Here is a 17,943-nt window from a genome sequence, read left to right on the forward strand (position 1 = left end):
TTAGGCTTTGTAAAACGCTGGAAAAGTCGTTAATTCCAAACAACTCATCACATGTCTCGTTGTGAGTCACTGAGCAAACAAAAAAACGAGCTCTAGGACTCATGACTTGGTTGTCTCCTTTAACTAGTAGACCCCAATCCCACTGGCAGCGTGCAAGGGCTTGGCTCCAGGAGGCAATGCCCAAAGTGGAGGGCAGGGAGCCCTGGCGAGCACGTAATGGCAGCTCCCGAGACAAACACATGATGCGATGCATCCCAGATGGGTCAGGAATGACCCTGGGACAAGTCAGAACATGGGTCTTCTGGTTTTATTCCCCACATTTGGCAGTCACCCCTCTCTCCTCTCGGTTTCCTTAGCTTTAAAATGGGACTAAAACGAGAGTGAAGCAAGAAAGTAAAGTGTTTTGAAACCTGCAAATCATTAATCTAATGGAAGGCATTATAATTTCTCCACTTTCACATAATTGGAAAATGACGGTAAGTAAAATACATCCCCCAGTGCCTTTTCTAGTGTCGGTAGCCTACTTTGAAGTCAGAGGAAGCTCTAAAGCAGGCACAATGTGGGAACTTATATACAGCAGTCCCCTCTTATCCATGGATTTGCTTTCTGCTTTTTCAGCGGGGAGCGGTCAACTGTGGTTTGAATCAGGTAATCCTCCTTCTGAGGGATCCTCGGATCCAACGTGCCTGCGTCACTCCCCTCACTTCATCTCCTCACGTAGCCACTTTATCACCCCATATCATCACAAGAAGGGTGAGTACAGTACAGTAAGATGCTTTGAGAGAGAGACCACATTCACATAACTTTTATTCCATATATTGATCTGTTTTATTATTAGTTATTGTTGTTAATCTCTTACTGTGCCTGACTTGTAAATTAAACTATCATGGGTAGCTCTGTATAGGACAAAAACATATATTGGTCTTGATGCTATCTACTGTTTCAGGCATCCACTGGGGGTCTTGGGATGAGTTCCCGTGAATAAGGAGGGACTACTGTATACTTATTCCTATTCCTGGTGGGGAAAGAAGGGCTTGAAAATGTAAACAAATCATGTAACTACAACACATTCCCTTTATTCTTTTCTCAAAATGGATCTGAGTAAAATTTGTTCTACAGTCTTGATTAAAAAGAAAGAAGTGAGCAATTCACCTGAACGGGAAGGGAAGAGAATGAAATTTTTGTAAGTTCATTATGTGCCAGACACATTACATATTTTATCTCATATAATCCCTACAACCACACAGGAAGAAAGTAGTATGTTTCTTATTTTACAGAGAAAGCTGCAGCCTGGCGAGGTCAGGTGGTTTTCTTACCACTCAGCTGGGTATCAAATCTAGGATTTAAATCCAAGCCTGTCCAACTCCAAAGCATATGTTCTTCCTACACACATACCATGGTCCACCCTAAGCATTTTATTGTGAAAAAAGGACAAATTTGATTAAACATAGTAAAAGGAATAGGCCAGTTCATTTACCAATTCAATAAGACTTTCTTAAATATGTATTATATATGGGACACTGACCTAAGTACTAGAAATACAAAGATACAATAAGAGAGCACTTGTTCACAACAAAAGCTTCTTGAATTCATCTACATTGATCAAAAAAGAGAACTTCATTTAAAAAAAGATGGAAGCGACTCCCAAGCATGATTCAAATCTTTTTAACTAACAGGGAGCTTTTATTTCATGAAGTCTCTCAATATATTAACATAGGATCATCTAAAACTAAGAATTTCTTCAAATATCTTGAGATCTCCATCTCCAAACCTCATGCCACATCTGAAGTTTTAACTGGAGTGATTTCATACACCTTCATGGTCAAAAGAGAGTTGTCTATCATGTGGGCTGACAAAGACTACTCAAATGTCTACGTGGCAGGAGCCAGGAGAGTCTTGAATAATTAGATTCAGGTTCAGTAAATTAAGATTAAGATGTCCCTGAATTTTGAACCACTATGTTGTGAGACAATGTCTTATCATGTCAGTTGAGCTATATTTTAAAAAGTATTTCTTTTGGTTGGTGCTGACCGTGAGTATCATCACTGCCTAGACATTTTGGACTTTGTTTCAGAAGGAATTCCAAATATTACTTATAAGAAGCCAACTCTAATCTCTTAATGACAAAATGTATCCCCAACCACTGAGAATAAGGTAAAATGGCAAAACAAACGCAATGCTTTTTACTTGAAGGATCTGCCAGCAGAGGGCAATATTAGTTTTCACACTTTTCCTAATACCTCTACTGAACCTAAACCATTAAGTATAAAATAGCTATTTTAGTAGAAACCTTAGGTTGTAATTTGTTGTTGTTGTTCTATGCAAATAAGACTAGTAACATAGTAAAAGCAAAGATAAGGCATAATGTTGATTATTAAAATTCCAACATCTCTGATAAGAATTAATGAAAACTCTAGAAAACTCACAAGAGGTCTAGATATTTGTTGATTATAATGCAGGTGGGGGGTTATCAACTCTTTATGGTTATTTTCCTAGTGTTTAACATATAGAAGGTTCTCAGTGACTTTTCACTGAATGACTTATGACTAAATTAATGTTGATCAAATATATACATATGTGGGTTGGGATGGAAGCTGAGGGTTGGATGAAAACTTCTCACACTTCCCTCTCATTAAGAATTCAATCATTTTTGTGCATGGTTTCTTTGAATGCTTCTACGACCACCTTGGAAAGGAGTTTGGTCTTTCTGAAAATTTTAGGGCAATCATAAATCAATGAGCTTAATCTTCATAGCTTTGTATTAGTGGAAGATAAACGCTATTCCTGAATTTTCTGTAGGAGAGTTCTGAGGCTTTTATAAGATTGGCAAATATTGGATTTATGAAAAGTAAAATTAGGAAAATTAAAATATTGTTGATTAATTGCTGGTTGAATTAAATGAGCCACTTGATAGAAATAAAGTCACAAAAACTGAAACTATGATTTTCTTAAGGCTGAATTCACTTGAGAGATATAACACAAATTGTGAATCAGTGTGCATCTGGATGTCTATGAATCTTATTTTGTCAATTTTGGTGTGCAGTTATTTTATCATTGTTTATTTTGTTCCTTACATAGGGTGATAGCAGCAATGTTGGGAGTTTGAATTAGTTGGCATAATCCCATTTTTTCCCAACATCTGTTAAATATGGTTCTAATTTTATACTCTGTTTCAGCATATAGCTAAATATTTAGCATTAAAAAATGTCCTTTGGGGATGACTGAATGAGTTTTGATGCTTCCAAAAATTCATTGTGCATTTGTGTTTAGAAAATCAACTTTAAGGCATAAACTACAAGCCCAGTGGGAAGAAACCTTTTTCTGTGCACTCTTGATGTTTAGTTTTTTGGCCAGTCTCTAAGTCACAGCAAAAGAAATTTGTAGAGATGCTTTAAATGTAGTACAGAAAATCGTCTACTGAGAGACTTGGGATTAGACGCAGTGTGAGTACAAGGATTTTGCTGAAATTTTGTCGATCACATCTCAGCAAAGTTTTCCCACTCGAGTCATTTTTTTTTAAAGATTTTATTTATTTATTTGACAGAGAGAGACACAGCAGAAGAGGGAACACAAGCAGGGGGAGTGAGAGAGGGAGAAGCAGGCTTCCCGCGGAGCAGGGAGCCCGATGCAGGGCTCGATCCCAGGACCGTGGGATCATGACCTGAGCCGAAGGCAGACGCTTAACGACTGAGCCACCCAGGTGCCCCTACTCAAGTCATTTTTAGGTTAAGGCAGCTCGAGTGCCATAAGAAAATAACACAGTTGATCTATCATCAATAAGATGTTCTGTGTAAGTCGTTTTTCTAGAGAAGGATTTAGGTGTATGCTATCTTGGCACACTCTTCTTATACCACATCGACTAATGGCCACAAGGCCACAAGCCGGTTTTGGGCTGGAGCTTGTGACCAATGCCATAGTCAAATGAAGTGATACAGATGCTGATGACTCTGGTTTCATTAGCAGGCTGTTCTGATTGAGATAGCAGTTGCAATTTATTATAGATAGGGCTTTTTTTTTTTTAATCACAAATCTCTTCTATCCTCAGTGTTTCAGTAATAACCCTGTACTTTCTAAGCTTTGCTTGAGCAGCAATGATTTGCCACATGGCAGCGAGCGACAGTAGCATTATTGCTTTAGGGTACATTTTCAATGTTTATGCTATATAATGCCTCTAGTCTGATTTCCAATAGGCCCAGTAGAATTTCTTTCAGATGCTCAGTCTTTGAAGTTTAAGACATTACTCTGTTGGTAAAATATTCTCACGAATTACCATGAATTATTTAATTCACTTCATTGTATGAATGACAAATGACTAATAAAAATTACTTGGATTTTCTTGATGCTATCATATTCATGACTCATTAAAAATGGTTTGGGGGGCTACTTTTGCTATTTGTTTTATTTTTTAAATAACCTTTTTATTTTACAATAATTTTAGACTTGTAGAAAGATAATGCAGATAGAACAGAAAGAAAGTTCCTTTATACTCTATATCCAATTTCCCGTAGTGTTAACATCTTTCATTGTTATGGTAGATTTATTACAACTAGTGAACCAATATTAACTAAATATTAACTAAACTCCACCATACTTTACTCATATTTGCTCGGTTTTTACCTAGTACTCCTTTCCTGTTCCAGGATCCCATGCAGGATAGCATTTGCACATTAGGATTCTCTGACTGTGACAAGAAGTCTTGAGGGGGATTCTTAGATAGAAGATGACAGATGCTATTCTCATCACATCATATCAAGAGTATGTGCTATCAACGTGACTTTTCATTGTTGATGTTAATCTTGATCACCTGATGGAGTTAGCATTGGCCATGTTTCTCCTTTGTAAAGTTATTTCCCCTTTTCTTTACTGTATTCTTGAGGGGTAAGTCACTACGTGCAGCCCACATTTAAGGGATAGGTATTTATCTTCCATCTTTTTGACATGGGGTTATGCATATATATTATTTGGAACTCTTCTGCATGGGAAAACAATCCTTATTTATTTATTCAGTTATTTATTTGTATCCTAATTGACTCAAGGATATTTATTTCATACTGTGGGGTATAATCAATATTATGTTATGTTTTTGCTCAAATTGTTCCAACTTTGGCCACTGGAAGTTCTTCTCAGTTGGTTTCTGTATCTCTTTGACATATCTCACCATTGTTTATGTGTGTTCGTGTATCTTTGTTTTGTTTTGCATTTCCTTCATTTATGGCCCTGTAAGATGCTCTAAGCTCATCTTGTATATTCTCTGTCCCAGAGTTAGAATCGGTCATTTCTCCAAGGAGTTCTGGTTTCTTTTATTGGAAATTGCCATTAGAAACAAAGATTTGGGCACTAAGTGTACTCACTGCTATTGACATGCCATGTTACCTGTCATTGTTTCTAGGTTCTCTCAACTGACAGAGCAAGGAAATACATGTGTGTATATTAACCTGCATATATACACATCTTAGTAAGTATTTTTACATACACCTATAAGTACTGTAATAAGTCAAACTTGGGTTCAATCTATTTTTTTTGGCATTTTTTGGGATGTTCTTTTCTTTATTTCTCAAAGTAGTAAGAAGGATGTTGAGTTCCATGGGTTATGGATAGTAAAGTTGTATGCTCTGTTGTGAGCTTCGCTCAGCTTGGCTCCTGTCATCTCCCTACGCCAGTTCTCTCTCAGGTAGAATTCAGTCCTCCTGTCCTTCCACATATTCAGACGCTTGACATTTACCTGGTATTTCTGGAGGCTGGGAAGTCCAGATTGAGGTGCTGGCTGGCTGGCAGACTGGGTGTCTCCATGAGGACCACTTCCTGGTTCCTGTGTCCCAACATGGTGAAAGCACCACAAACTTCAGTTCATTCTGAATGTCTCCAACTCTAACCTGTTATCACCATTTCACATTAGCCTCCTTTTTACTTAAATTAAAAAAAAAAAAAAAGATTTTTAACTGAGTATAGGCTGAAAATAAAAAGGAAGGAAAGAAAGAAAGAAGATTGGTTTTCATGATACATTCCCTTATTTCTTTAAAGGAACCTGGAATTATTTATTATATGTTGGTTAATGTATTTTGAATATAACTAAGGTATTTAAATAAAAAATTAAAGGCAGAAAGCTGAATCCAGTTTATTATTGAAGCCAGCACCTTTCCCCTTTCATTAATTGGTATAGGAAAAAAAACCACAAAAACATTGTGGAAGGTTGTGACCAGCTGTAGTTCTTCTGAAAACAGAAGAAAGAGGATTAAATTATATTAGAAGAAATATAAGGAGGAAATATTCTGATAAAGAGAGTGGCTAAATGTTAGAATGTAAGATAAGAAGTTAGAATTTTTCCTCTGTTTTTTAAAATTAGGACAGATTCCCAGCTGTCTAGAATAGTAGGTGTTTTCTGATTTTCAAAGCTCTTTTCCCTCCCTGAATTCTGACACTCTTTACATCTGTAATCAAAACCTTAGCCTAGGAAAGCCCCTACTCTGAAGATGTGGGAGGAAGGTGTGCAAAAAGAGAAGAAATATTTCACCCTTAAAAAAATTATACTTAGAATAAAGGTGAAAATAGAAAATGGGTTATATCTACTACCTGAGCTATACTTTCATAGCTTTTCATATTTTTCAGTATCAAGTAAATCCATATTGGAACATCAATCTTCCTCTTTTTTATAGCCCCTGATGGCTAATAGAAACTGGTCACAGGTGCTAATGGATGTTTCCTTCTAATCCATAGGTAAATGGCTGGATATTCACAGCTTTATACCATTCCCTTTTTAGACTTAATTCCCTTTTTAAAGAGCCATTTTTTAAAACTTACTTCCTGCTAAATTGTCCTCACTTCTACAACTCTTTATCTATCTGGAGGTAAGTAAAGATAAGTTTCACATAAACAAAATGGTTTAAAACAAGATGGTTTAAACAATTATTTTGGCCTTGTAATGATTAATTTTCTCTACAGAATATTTATTTTCATAAAAATGTCACATTCAGGCTAGTAATAAAATTATTTTGCATGGTGACAATGTAGTGTATTGGAAAGAGTCCTAAAAGACCTAGGTTTTAATCCTGGCTGTACCACATATTACTGATGTGATCTGGGGTAAGGTGTTTGATGTTCTGAGTTTAGTTTGCTTATCTCTGAAATAGTTAAGAAATACTTATCTTACAAGGTTATTTTGACTATTCATCTATATGAATTCACCCGTGTGCTAAGAACAGGGTTAAAGTACTCATGGGTACTTAATAGTGTACCCATGGATGGCTGTTACTATTATTATCATTATACATTCAGCAGTTCATTAGACATTATTGAATTCCTATGGTGTGTTGGGCATTACGTGCTTATAAGAATGAATTGAACACAGCCCTTATTCTCAAGGAATTCATAGCATTGTGGGAAAAATGTAAAATTAGTTTGAATTGATAATGAGGAAGAAAGCTCAGAAATAGGCTTGGGGCAGGAAGAGCTCATTCAAAGCCAAAGAATGCTTGATGCACAAAGCAAAAGAAACCAAGACCATAGTATCATTTCTTTTTTCCTGAAAAGGCCTATACAGTATTGGTCTTATTATATTAATGATGAGACTCTGAAATATACTATAAAGCAATTATATATCTCAAAGTTTCATCATTAAAATTTTCAATTTTATTGTAAAATAATAGGGAAAATGCAGACAGGAAGCAAAAGGAGGAGAATCAAAGTGAAGGGGAGTAAGATGTGAGAACCACGACAGATGATCTGACTTCTTTCTGTGAACTTCATCTTCAATTTCCTCTTCTGTGAAATGGGGATCATTCTTTTAGTGACCACATAGTTTTGGGATAAGGATGAAAGGTTCATACATGTAAAGCCCTTAAAACAGTGCATGGAACATAGGAAGTACCAATTCATCAGGTATGGTGGAAGAGGAAAGGTTATAGGTCCAAAATAGATGGCCAGTATGACTTCAGAATTTTATGAGATCTTAGACCAGTCACTCTCTGAGCCTCGTCTCTCTGCAAAATGAAAGCCATAGGGTAGAAAAATGATTTCTACAATCCTTTCCAGCTTTTGAATTGGGATAAAGTTGCAGAAAAGACGGGGTGGATATGGCCAAGGTCCTGACTTTATGGGGACAGAGACTCCCTGTGAGAGAGGATGGAGGCCTGAGAGGACATCTGGAGGGGGTCGTTCAGGATAGATTTTAATTTCTTCAACATTTTTTTCAGAAAGTGAAGTGGAGGTATTTTTGGTTCAGGCTCCTTCCATTAAGTGTTCAGCTAGGCTTTTAACGATTTTTTTCCCAAGTAGCATGAGGACAGCTTGTAGGTCTCTTGGTCTTTATTTTGGGAGCGGGTGGATCCCTGAGATCCTTATAGAGAAGATCACAATTGAAACACAAACCAGAATCACGAGTCCTCGAGAACTAGGACACTGGCTGAACCAAAAGGGAGGCTCCCTTTTGACCAGCTACCAGACACATGGTGCTTGTGTCTTCTCCCACTCGCTGAGAGCGTTTTCTCCTCGTTAGGCAGCTGACTTCTCATTCCATGACAGATGATGGGAATTTCAACTATGTAAGGAGTAGGAGACCAGGCCCCTGGTGCTTTCCTCCTTCTGGGGCTGTCCCCCTTGCTGACCTCAGGCTTTGTGGTTCACAAAAAATAAAAGCAGAGTGTTACATTCCCCGAAGTATGCCTTGACATAGTTATTCTGTGCTTTCTTCTCTTGACATTAGTACCAAAAGAGAATAAGAATGTAAACATCTGTTTCATATAAGCTAATTCTAGACTTTTAACTTGATTAGTATAAGAGAATATTTGATGTGATTAATTTTCCAGTTACAACACAATGGCTTTCCATTCTTTTATTGCCTTCTTAAGGGAGACAAGAGAAGAAAAAAATAACCTAACTTTCTTCTTCTTTTTTTTTTTTTTTTCATTTCATAACAGTGCCAAGTATAACCATTATGGTTGGTGCAAAACTAATCTACTTTTAATTCAGTTGTAATAACAAGTTACCTATCCTGTAGAAATGTGCTAAAATAAACATAAAATAATGCTGGGCCTCATTACATAGAGAACCAAACATCCTGGGAAGGATCATTCATTGAGGATAACATCAAACCATCTAGTGATTTGCAGGAGGCAGTTAACAATAAAGCAGTGTATGTATATATGACTTTATAGCAATCTTCAGGACTCATTCTTCTAAGTCAATGTTTTTCTAAGCTATGCTTTATCAGGCCTAGTGTGATGAATGCTTCCAATTAGGTGATCACTTGAAATACTTAACCAGTGAGCAGGATCTTATCTTCTCCAGAGAAGGAAGAAGAATTTCAAGAGAGAAATCTGAATCAGAGAGAGGGTTTTAGTATTGACTTTGCTATAAATGAGCCACACTACTTTTATTTATTTATTTATTTATTTAATTTGAGCCACACTACTTTTAAAAAGATGTTACCTTTTCATACTCCCCCCACCCCCCGAATATAACCTTAGTGATGAGAACCTGTGTGAAGAGATTTTTGAGAGCTAATTTGCTGAATGTTAGCATAACACTAGAAATGTTCCACAATCTGTTATACATCTCCACAAAGTTGGCCATTGTTGTATGAATTGGCAGGCAGAGCTCATCTCTTCTCCACTCCCATGTCCTACCTCCTCAGACCTTCTAGGACTTCCTGGGGGAATTTGGAAGTGTGGGGCTGGTCTAGGATAGATCTATGATAGGTTAGGTAAACCAAGCCAGCTCCAGGTAAACGAAAAATTCTTTCACTTTTTCCTCTTGTCCCTGTCTCTGACCCAGAGCCTTTAAAGAGTATTTTTGACTTGTGCCTGGTTGGTACTACCTATGCAGATCTCTTCATAAAAAGCAACTGAACAATAATAATACTTTTGATATTGTTCTCACAGTCTCTCCTTCTCTGTCTTATCCATTGCTATTATTTTTAGTTCACGCCCTCAAGATCTCCAGCCCAAGGGCAGTACAGGGAAAGCAGTGAGGCGCACTGGTTTGGCAATCAGCAGCCTGGGTTCAAGCCCAGGTTCTACTGCTCATTAACATTGGCCTTTAGACAATTGCTTAAACTCTCCAAGTTTCAGTTTCCTTAGGTGAAGAATATTGTTAATATTATTAATGCAACCTACTCCTATTTTTGTCCTTTTCCCCAATTTGCTTCCCTTACTCTATTTCTCACTCATTGTCTGAATGATTTTGCTGAAATATAACTAATTTTTTTTGATCTTCAGCTTCAATTCCTTCAGTATCTTTATATGCCCTCAGGATATGATCTAAGCTCTAATCAGCTTTATGCAGATACAACCCCACAGTGTCTTACCTCAGGCATCCCCTGTGTGTTTCCTGTCTCTATCCTGGGCTTTTCTATGGATGTCTTGGAGCAGGATACCCAAGAAATCAAATCTGCATCTGTGTATGTGGGACCCAAAAATGTGGGGTTGTTTGGGCCCCATGGGGTAGGTCATTGGCCAATGAGAATGGGAGGTGATGAGTAAGTACTTCCCCCTTTTACCACACCGGCTCCCCTTTCTCCTTCACAAGAGTCTTGAGACACCTAACCTCAGGGCTTTTAGTCAGTTCCATGGGACCCAGTAACTGGTAGCATATAGCAGAGGCCAACTTCCTAACGTACCCTTACCCAGGCTCTCCCTTCTTCCCTACTTCATTCCTCCTATCCCTCATGCCTGCAGCCTGGGAATCACACCCAGACCTTCATCTCAGACTCTGCTTTCTGGGGAACTTCTGCCAAGACGGTCAGATAATTTTACAGCTGAGATGAATTTTAGAAATTGTTTAGTATGATGGGTTTATGAAGGACAGAACTGAAGTAATTAGTGGCTAAAGCAAAACTAGATTCACAGACCAGTGCTCCTTCCAACCTCTTAGAGACTGTTTTTAATAATAAAAGCAGGAAACGGGCTAGGATATATTGTTATTTCTGGGCAATACTCTGACTTAAGCAGTACTGTCCCTTTTTTGCCCAACCCTTCCTACCCCCACCCTGGGCCGTGCCCTCTTCCTAACCCAATAATTTCTCCCAATGTGTTTTCTTAGTATTTTCGGCTGACTGCCTGCCAAAGTCTACTTTCAGGGACTCATTTATTTTAAAGTGTAAATAAGATTTCTGTCCACAGGCTACCTTGTCTCCAGAGAAATGCATTTCAACAGAGATCAAACTTTATTGAAAAGGAGTAGAAGAGCCCAGGTGCGTCTCTCCTGTGTCACAAATCATGTAGTCATCAATTACATGAGACTAAAGTGGAGACATGTATCTGGGATTATGGAAGATAAATGTATATTCTACATCCATACATATATAAGTACAAATGCTTTCTGAGACACTTTCCTTTCTTAACCCTCTTTTCCTACCACAGTGCCCCCTGGACCTTAAGCATATTCTTAAGTGCTACCACCCACTTAGATATCAGGATGTTAGTGAAGCTATAAAAGACTCTCTGTAAACAAATAGATAAAAAAGGCCCCCCAGTTCTCTGTTTCTTCCAAAGCATTGTGTCTCCAGTGCATATGCACAAAGGTCAAACTTTCAAAACTGTATCCTCAAATACATATAATAGTAGGCATAGTACTTAAGTTTTATTGTGAGCTTACTACATTGCTAAGGCACTGGGCTAAATTAAGTATAATTGTTCTTAGATTTTATTCTCAGGCAAAGAAAGACAATGATTCTAGAGAGATGGGAAAAAAATGAGGCAAGTTTTCCCAGTTTACCACCTTCAGAGAGTTTCCAGGTCATGACGTATGGAGGTGGAACCAAGGTAGAACCTAGAAGGCTGCCTGGGTTGAGGAGATAGAGGTGATTGCCCAGGGAGACTAAGAAGCTTGAGTTTGCAGAAGAGAGAACCAGAAGGAGCTATGTAGATAGAAAACTCCAGAGATCTGAATGGAGTCCCCCTTATATATTCAGCTGAGTACTGACCAGCATATGCATGTTAGAAAATTGCCTAAGGCTGAGGAAAGAACCACTTGAAATGTATAAAGATAACTGTGTCTACACTCACATGGGGATGGGAATAGGTCTGTCCCCACCAGTCAGACTGGGAAACCTCATGATTCACAGAGTTTTGGTAGAGTGACAGATGGGTCTTTGCTCAGTAATGGGGAAGAACCAGTTCTAGACTGAATACTTCTTTGGTCTGACCTAACAAATTTTAACAGTAAGTCCCAAAAGGATCAAACTGTTTCCAAATAACTTAACTCTGCCCCAGAAAAAAGCTCAAGAATATTTATAAGAATACAAAAATTTCCCATACCCCAAAGTAAAATTCACAGTGTCTGACATCCAATCAAAGATTATGAGGCCCAAAAGGAAGCAAAACAATACACCCCATAACAAGCAGAAAAAATCCATTGAAAGTGATGGAGAACTGAAACAGATGTTAAAATTGCCAATCAAGAACATTAAAACAGTTACGTTAAGTGTATTCCACATATTCATACACTTAAAATGAGACATGGAAGATATAACAAAATCTAAATCAAATTTCTAGAGATGAAAAACACACTGGATGGGACAGAATAGAATAGGCAGTGGAGAAGAAAAGACGAGTGAACTTGGAGAAATAGCTATGGAAACTATAAAAAAAATGAAACCCAATGAGAAAAGAACATAATAATTAAAAAAATGAACTGAGCATCAGTGAGCTGTGCAACAACTTCAGGTGGCCTCATATATGTGAATTGGTGTCCTCACAGGAAAGGACATTATTTGAAGAAATAAAGGCCAAAAATTTCCAGTTTTGATGAAAACCATACACTTACAGACAGGAGAAGTTTGATAATCCCTAAGTATAAGAAAAATGAGGGGAACCACACCAAGGCACAATCATAATCAAACTGATTAAAATCAGTGATAATAAGAAAACTCTTAAATGCATCAGAGAAAAAATAGATATATTTATATAAAGTAACAAATGTAAATATGATAGAGATTTCTTACTGGGAACAAGGAAAGCAAGAAGACAGTGAAGTAATATCTTTAAAGTACTGAAAGAAAAATGAAAACCTGTCCATTTAGAATACCCAGAAAAAAAAAATCTTTCAAAATCAAAAGTAAATAAAGACTTTCAAATGCACAAAAGTGGAAGATTTTTTCACCAGCAGAACTACACTACGGGAAATATTAAGACAAATCCTTCAGGGAGAAGGAAAATGATACCACATGTAAATCTGGATCTATACAAAGAAGTGAATAATACCAGAAATGGTGAGTATCTCAGTAAGTATATTAACTTTTTTCTTATTATTTAGATCTCTTTAAAAGGCAATTGTCTATTTAAACAACAACAAAAAATCAATGTAGTGTGGGGTTTAAAATATAGTAATGTAAAATAAAATGGATGACAATAACAAAAAAGTTGTGAGGGGAGTAATGGAAATATACAATTCTGAAGTTATTTTACTATACATGAAGTAGTGTTATTCTTTGAAGGAATATTGTGATTGAGTTTATATATAATAAACCCTGAAGCAAGCACTGAAATAAAGAGTTATAGCTAATAATCTAGCAATGGAGATACAAAGAATCATAAAAAATATTCAATATACCCCAAAGAAAGCATAAAGCAGGTAGAAAAGAACAAAGAACAGAGGGAACAAATAGAAAAGAAATTGAAGATGGTAGATTTAAGTCTAACCATATACCTAATCACATTGAATGTAAATGGTCTAAATAGCCCAATTAAAAGGCGGAGATTATTCGATTGCATAAAAAAAAAAGCGAGACTGAATTGTATGGTGACTACAAGAAACACACTTCCAGTATAAAGATACAAATAGGGTAAAAGTGACAGGATAGAAGAGGATATATCATGCTAATACTAATTGAAAAAGCTGGAGTGGCTATATTATTATCACCAGATATATTTCAGAACAAATAATATTACCAGGGATAATGAAGATAACTTCATAATGATAAAGGTGTCAATTAGTTAAGAGAATATAATAACTCTAAATGTTTATGCATCTAATTATAGTGCTTCAAAATGCATGAAGCAAAAACTCCCAGAACTACAAGAAGAAATAGACAAACCGAAAATTATAGTCTATGATTTTGACTGATGGAATAGGCAGAAACCAGTAAGGATATAGAAAACTGGAATAATGCTATCAAAAACTTGACTTAATTCACATTTATAGAACATTCCACCCAACAACAAATTCTTTTTGAGTGCTCCTGGAACATTCACCAAGATGGATCACTTAATCCTTATTAGGTAGGTACTATCATCCTTAGTATTTACAGTTAGGTAACTGTAACTTAGTATTTACAAGTTAGGCAACTTGCAGGAGATACACAGTTATAAGGTGTCACCGCTGGGCTTTGAACCCAGGGTATTTGACCCAGAACTCTTAATCACTAGGCTCTGTGACCTTCCTTGAACACCTGGAACAGCTCAGCTCTCAGTGAAAACTCTAGGACTTAGAATGCAATCCTTTTTAAATAAACAAAGGAGTAGGCTACTCAAATAGCATTCTGTAAACACTACTTGGAAAGGAAGTACTTTCCCAGTCTCCTCTCATATTCCCACTCAGCCCAAATGGCCTGTCTGCTTCCTTTAAGTGACATGACTTATAGGTATCATAAACTCAGGTCCCACCGCTGCTGGGTCTAAAAAAGAAGACAGTTGCAGGCAATAAAATGCTGATGGGAGCTTGCTCTCCCTCAGGCTGCGTCTGTGTGTGAGAGATGGGTGGTCTAATACACAAACTAGGATGGATCAAGATGCACGTTTGCCCCTCTTTAGAATGCCAGGATTCAGACAGCAACTCCTTTTCCACCAAGGAAATACGTTTTTATTAAAATGAAGCAAAGACTCTCTAGCTTATGGTTGATTTTCTCTGCCTACCTTCTTATCTCTGTTATTAGTTCTAAAATGTATATAATAATTACAACATGGAAAAACTTTGTAATGTTTTCCAGGGCGAGGTTTCCTTACTTATCGGCAAGAAAATGCCATGGAGGGGGAACACCTTTTTAATGGATCTTTGGCTGAGGCTTGGCACATGGTTGTTCTATGGGAGGAAATGTGAAATGGGGATATTATTCTGCCTCACCATGCTAAGAGGAGGATTCAAACTGCTCAGGAGCATGAATTTTGATGATGGAATTAAAAAAAAAATCAGTTTTCTCTTCAGTATGCACTCTTTCTCCTCATCCACTCCACTGGACCCTCAACCAGTCTTCACATCCAGCTGCCTTCCCTTCTATCTTTCCTAACTACAATCAGTGGCTCCCCAGTTCCTGCTGTCTCTCTCATTTCCCTCAACAGCCCCTTTCCTTTTCCTCCCGCGACTGGCCCATCCAGCTCTCTCCTCCCTCCCTCCGCAGTCCCTGAGGAGATCAAAGAGTGACAGTGAGGCTGCCTCCGGGAGACACGTTTCCAGCTCCCCCTCCCGGCTGGGCTGAGTTGTGGGCTGCGAGACCGGAGGCTGGGCCGGGGCGTCTTGGCTTCGGGGGGGGGGGGGGCGGATTAGGAAAGCGGTGTCTGCAGCAGCACTGCATCCAGTAGAAAAGTAAAACTCCCTTTGTGCTAGTTAGCGTGGTGTCTGTCCCCTCAAGTTTGGGACTTGGCCGCACATTCTTGAAAGCCATTGTTCGCACTGAGGTTCTTAGGTCAGGAGCAGCGCCGGCGGGAGCGGAGCTGACACTGGGAGCGCTTCCCTGGTACCGAACTGACCCTAGCGTCGGCGGAGAGAGAAGTCGCCCTCCGGGAGGGGGGGGCTCCAGCGCCTAGGGTGGGGGGCAGCCGCTGGCCAATCAGGAGGCGAGGCCGCGCCGGGCTTCCCCTCCGCGCTCCCGAGCGAGCGGCGCACAGTGGAAAGTTGGGAGCCTGAGTGGCTGGCCCCGGCGGAGAGCGGCGGCGAGGGCGGCAGGACTCGGCGCGGCGCCGCAGGGCTCGGAGCGGCCCCCGGGGCATGGGCCGGGCGCGCTGCCCGCTCTCCGCGACACGCCGCGCGCGGCCCGCGGGCACCTAGCCGGCCCGGAGGAAGCTGCGTCCAGACAAAAGCTGCCGCATCTCCGCCCGCTCAGCCCCTGCAGGGCTGCGGGGTTGGTGCCCGTCCCCCTCGGATTGTCGCCTCCAAACTTTTGCTAGTTCAGAGAGCTTTCGAGAGCCTAATGAGTTGCTCTGAGAGGAAGCCCCCTGCGTGTTGTTGAGGAGGGCTAAGCACAGTGCTAAGGCGACCAGGAGAAAAAAAAAAAAAAAGAAAAAAAAAGGGAAGACAAGACAATGATTTCCTGGGACATTGTCCACACCGTATTCCTGTTTGCTCTTCTTTATTCTTCCCTAGCTCAAGATGCAAGCCCCCAGTCAGAGACAGGGGCTGAGGAAATTCCCGAGGGGGCCTCCACCTTGGCTTTTGTGTTTGATGTGACTGGTTCCATGTATGATGATTTAGTTCAGGTGATCGAAGGGGCTTCCAAAATCCTGGAGACGTCTTTGAAAAGACCTAAGAGACCACTTTTCAACTTCGCTTTGGTGCCTTTCCATGATCCAGGTAAGGGAAATATTTATTCTTTGTGTTTGTTATTTCTCATGATTCCCTTATGTCTTATGCTCCGAAATTATTTCAGTGTTAGGAAGTTTCCAAACCTGTTTTTTTTTTTTTTTTTTTCTTTTAATGTGTAGCTGAAAACCATTGTAACAAAGACTTGCTCTTTGGCATCTGGCTTGGCTCCCCGGCTCCTCCTCAGGTCTTGTAGGTGCTTGGGCAGTGACCCCCAAACCTGGAAGTGTGGAATTGCAGTAAAAACCAGACCCCAGAGTCCTGAGCAAGGACGTGGAAACTGGAGTTCATTGACTTTTTAATTTTAGAGCTAAAGAATGCTTAATTATGAAGGCAGATTTGGACCTGGGTATCCAGCAGCGCTGCTCTGAGAGCTCCCATCCCGGTTGAGAGCACACTCAGGATAACTCTCACATGAGAGGGGGAGGAAAAACCTGTTGTGTGAGACCCAAGGAAGCTTGTAATTACTGGTGGAACCGAAGGGATGAAAATAAGAGAGAGGCCATTCATTTCTTAACTGAATCTATTCATCTTTGCCCCCAAGTCATCATTACTTCGGTTCTCAGATGCGTAGAAACATTCTGTCCACGTCTCATCCAATAGAAATGCATGTAATTTGGTTGTCGGTGCTCTTTTAAAGGTAGTTGAAGCAAATTAACTGTACTTTTCCCCCCAAAGCCATGGGTTTCAGCTGCTCCGAGGTAATATGATCCTATTTACTTTTTTCAGTTGCTATTTCAAGTGGCACCTTTCTGTGAGGCTCAGAGGAGCCCTCCTTGTCATTGCCAAGGGCAGCATTGCAAGGGGGGGAGGCCCTCGGGCTCGCTGTCTGACAGCCACCTGAGTTTCATTAGCACAAGTCCCTGCCCGGTTGAAGAAATACAGCAGTGGTTTCTTAAAAGTCCTCCCCCACTGTTCTCCCACATTTTTCCTGCTTTGAAAGTCTCTCTCTTCGCTTAGAAGACCTTGCTTGACACAACCTCTTCACAATGGGAGCTTGATATTGAGAATCTCAAATTCTTTCCTTGTGCATTTTGACAAACATATGAGTTCACATTATTGCTAGGTCTTAAATGTGGCAGGTTCCAGCTTTCTAAAAAAAAAAAAAGCATGGGGAGAAATTTAGAGGGAAATGGAACTTTCTGGGTTTTTTTTTTTTTTTTTTTTTTTTTGTTCTTCAAATGATGAAAATAAGAACCTATCCTATGGGACATATAGAAGAGTAGGGTAGGTTTTTCTACATTTCTACATTGATTAAGCACGAAATGCTCTGCATATTTGAATAAAGAATTAAATGGTCCTTTACTGTTTTTACTGTCTTAGTAAGACACCTCATGTGTTATGTTTTGATTTCTTAAATGTCAAGATGCCAGTTGTGATGCAGTTCAAGACTTTCGCTGTTTTGGAATAGCTTAAATATGTTTTTTCTATGGGGCT

The 17,943-nt window shown here is 39.2% G+C and overlaps 1 protein-coding gene across 1 annotated transcript in view; it reads left to right on the forward strand.

Annotated features, from left to right (window-relative positions):
- Nucleotides 1–15,985: 15,985 nt before the first annotated feature.
- The window catches only part of HMCN1 (hemicentin 1), a 487,946-nt gene continuing 485,988 nt past the window's right edge, over nt 15,986–17,943 (forward strand). Inside the window, exon 1 of the mRNA XM_032393157.1 lies at nt 15,986–16,497. Within this exon, the coding sequence (XP_032249048.1) occupies nt 16,230–16,497 (268 nt within the window). The 5' untranslated portion in view covers nt 15,986–16,229. The remainder of the gene's footprint in view (nt 16,498–17,943) is intronic.

Source organism: Phoca vitulina, unplaced genomic scaffold, assembly GCF_004348235.1.
Source record: "Phoca vitulina isolate PV1807 unplaced genomic scaffold, GSC_HSeal_1.0 scaffold71, whole genome shotgun sequence".
In the NCBI taxonomy this organism is placed as follows: domain Eukaryota; kingdom Metazoa; phylum Chordata; class Mammalia; order Carnivora; family Phocidae; genus Phoca; species Phoca vitulina.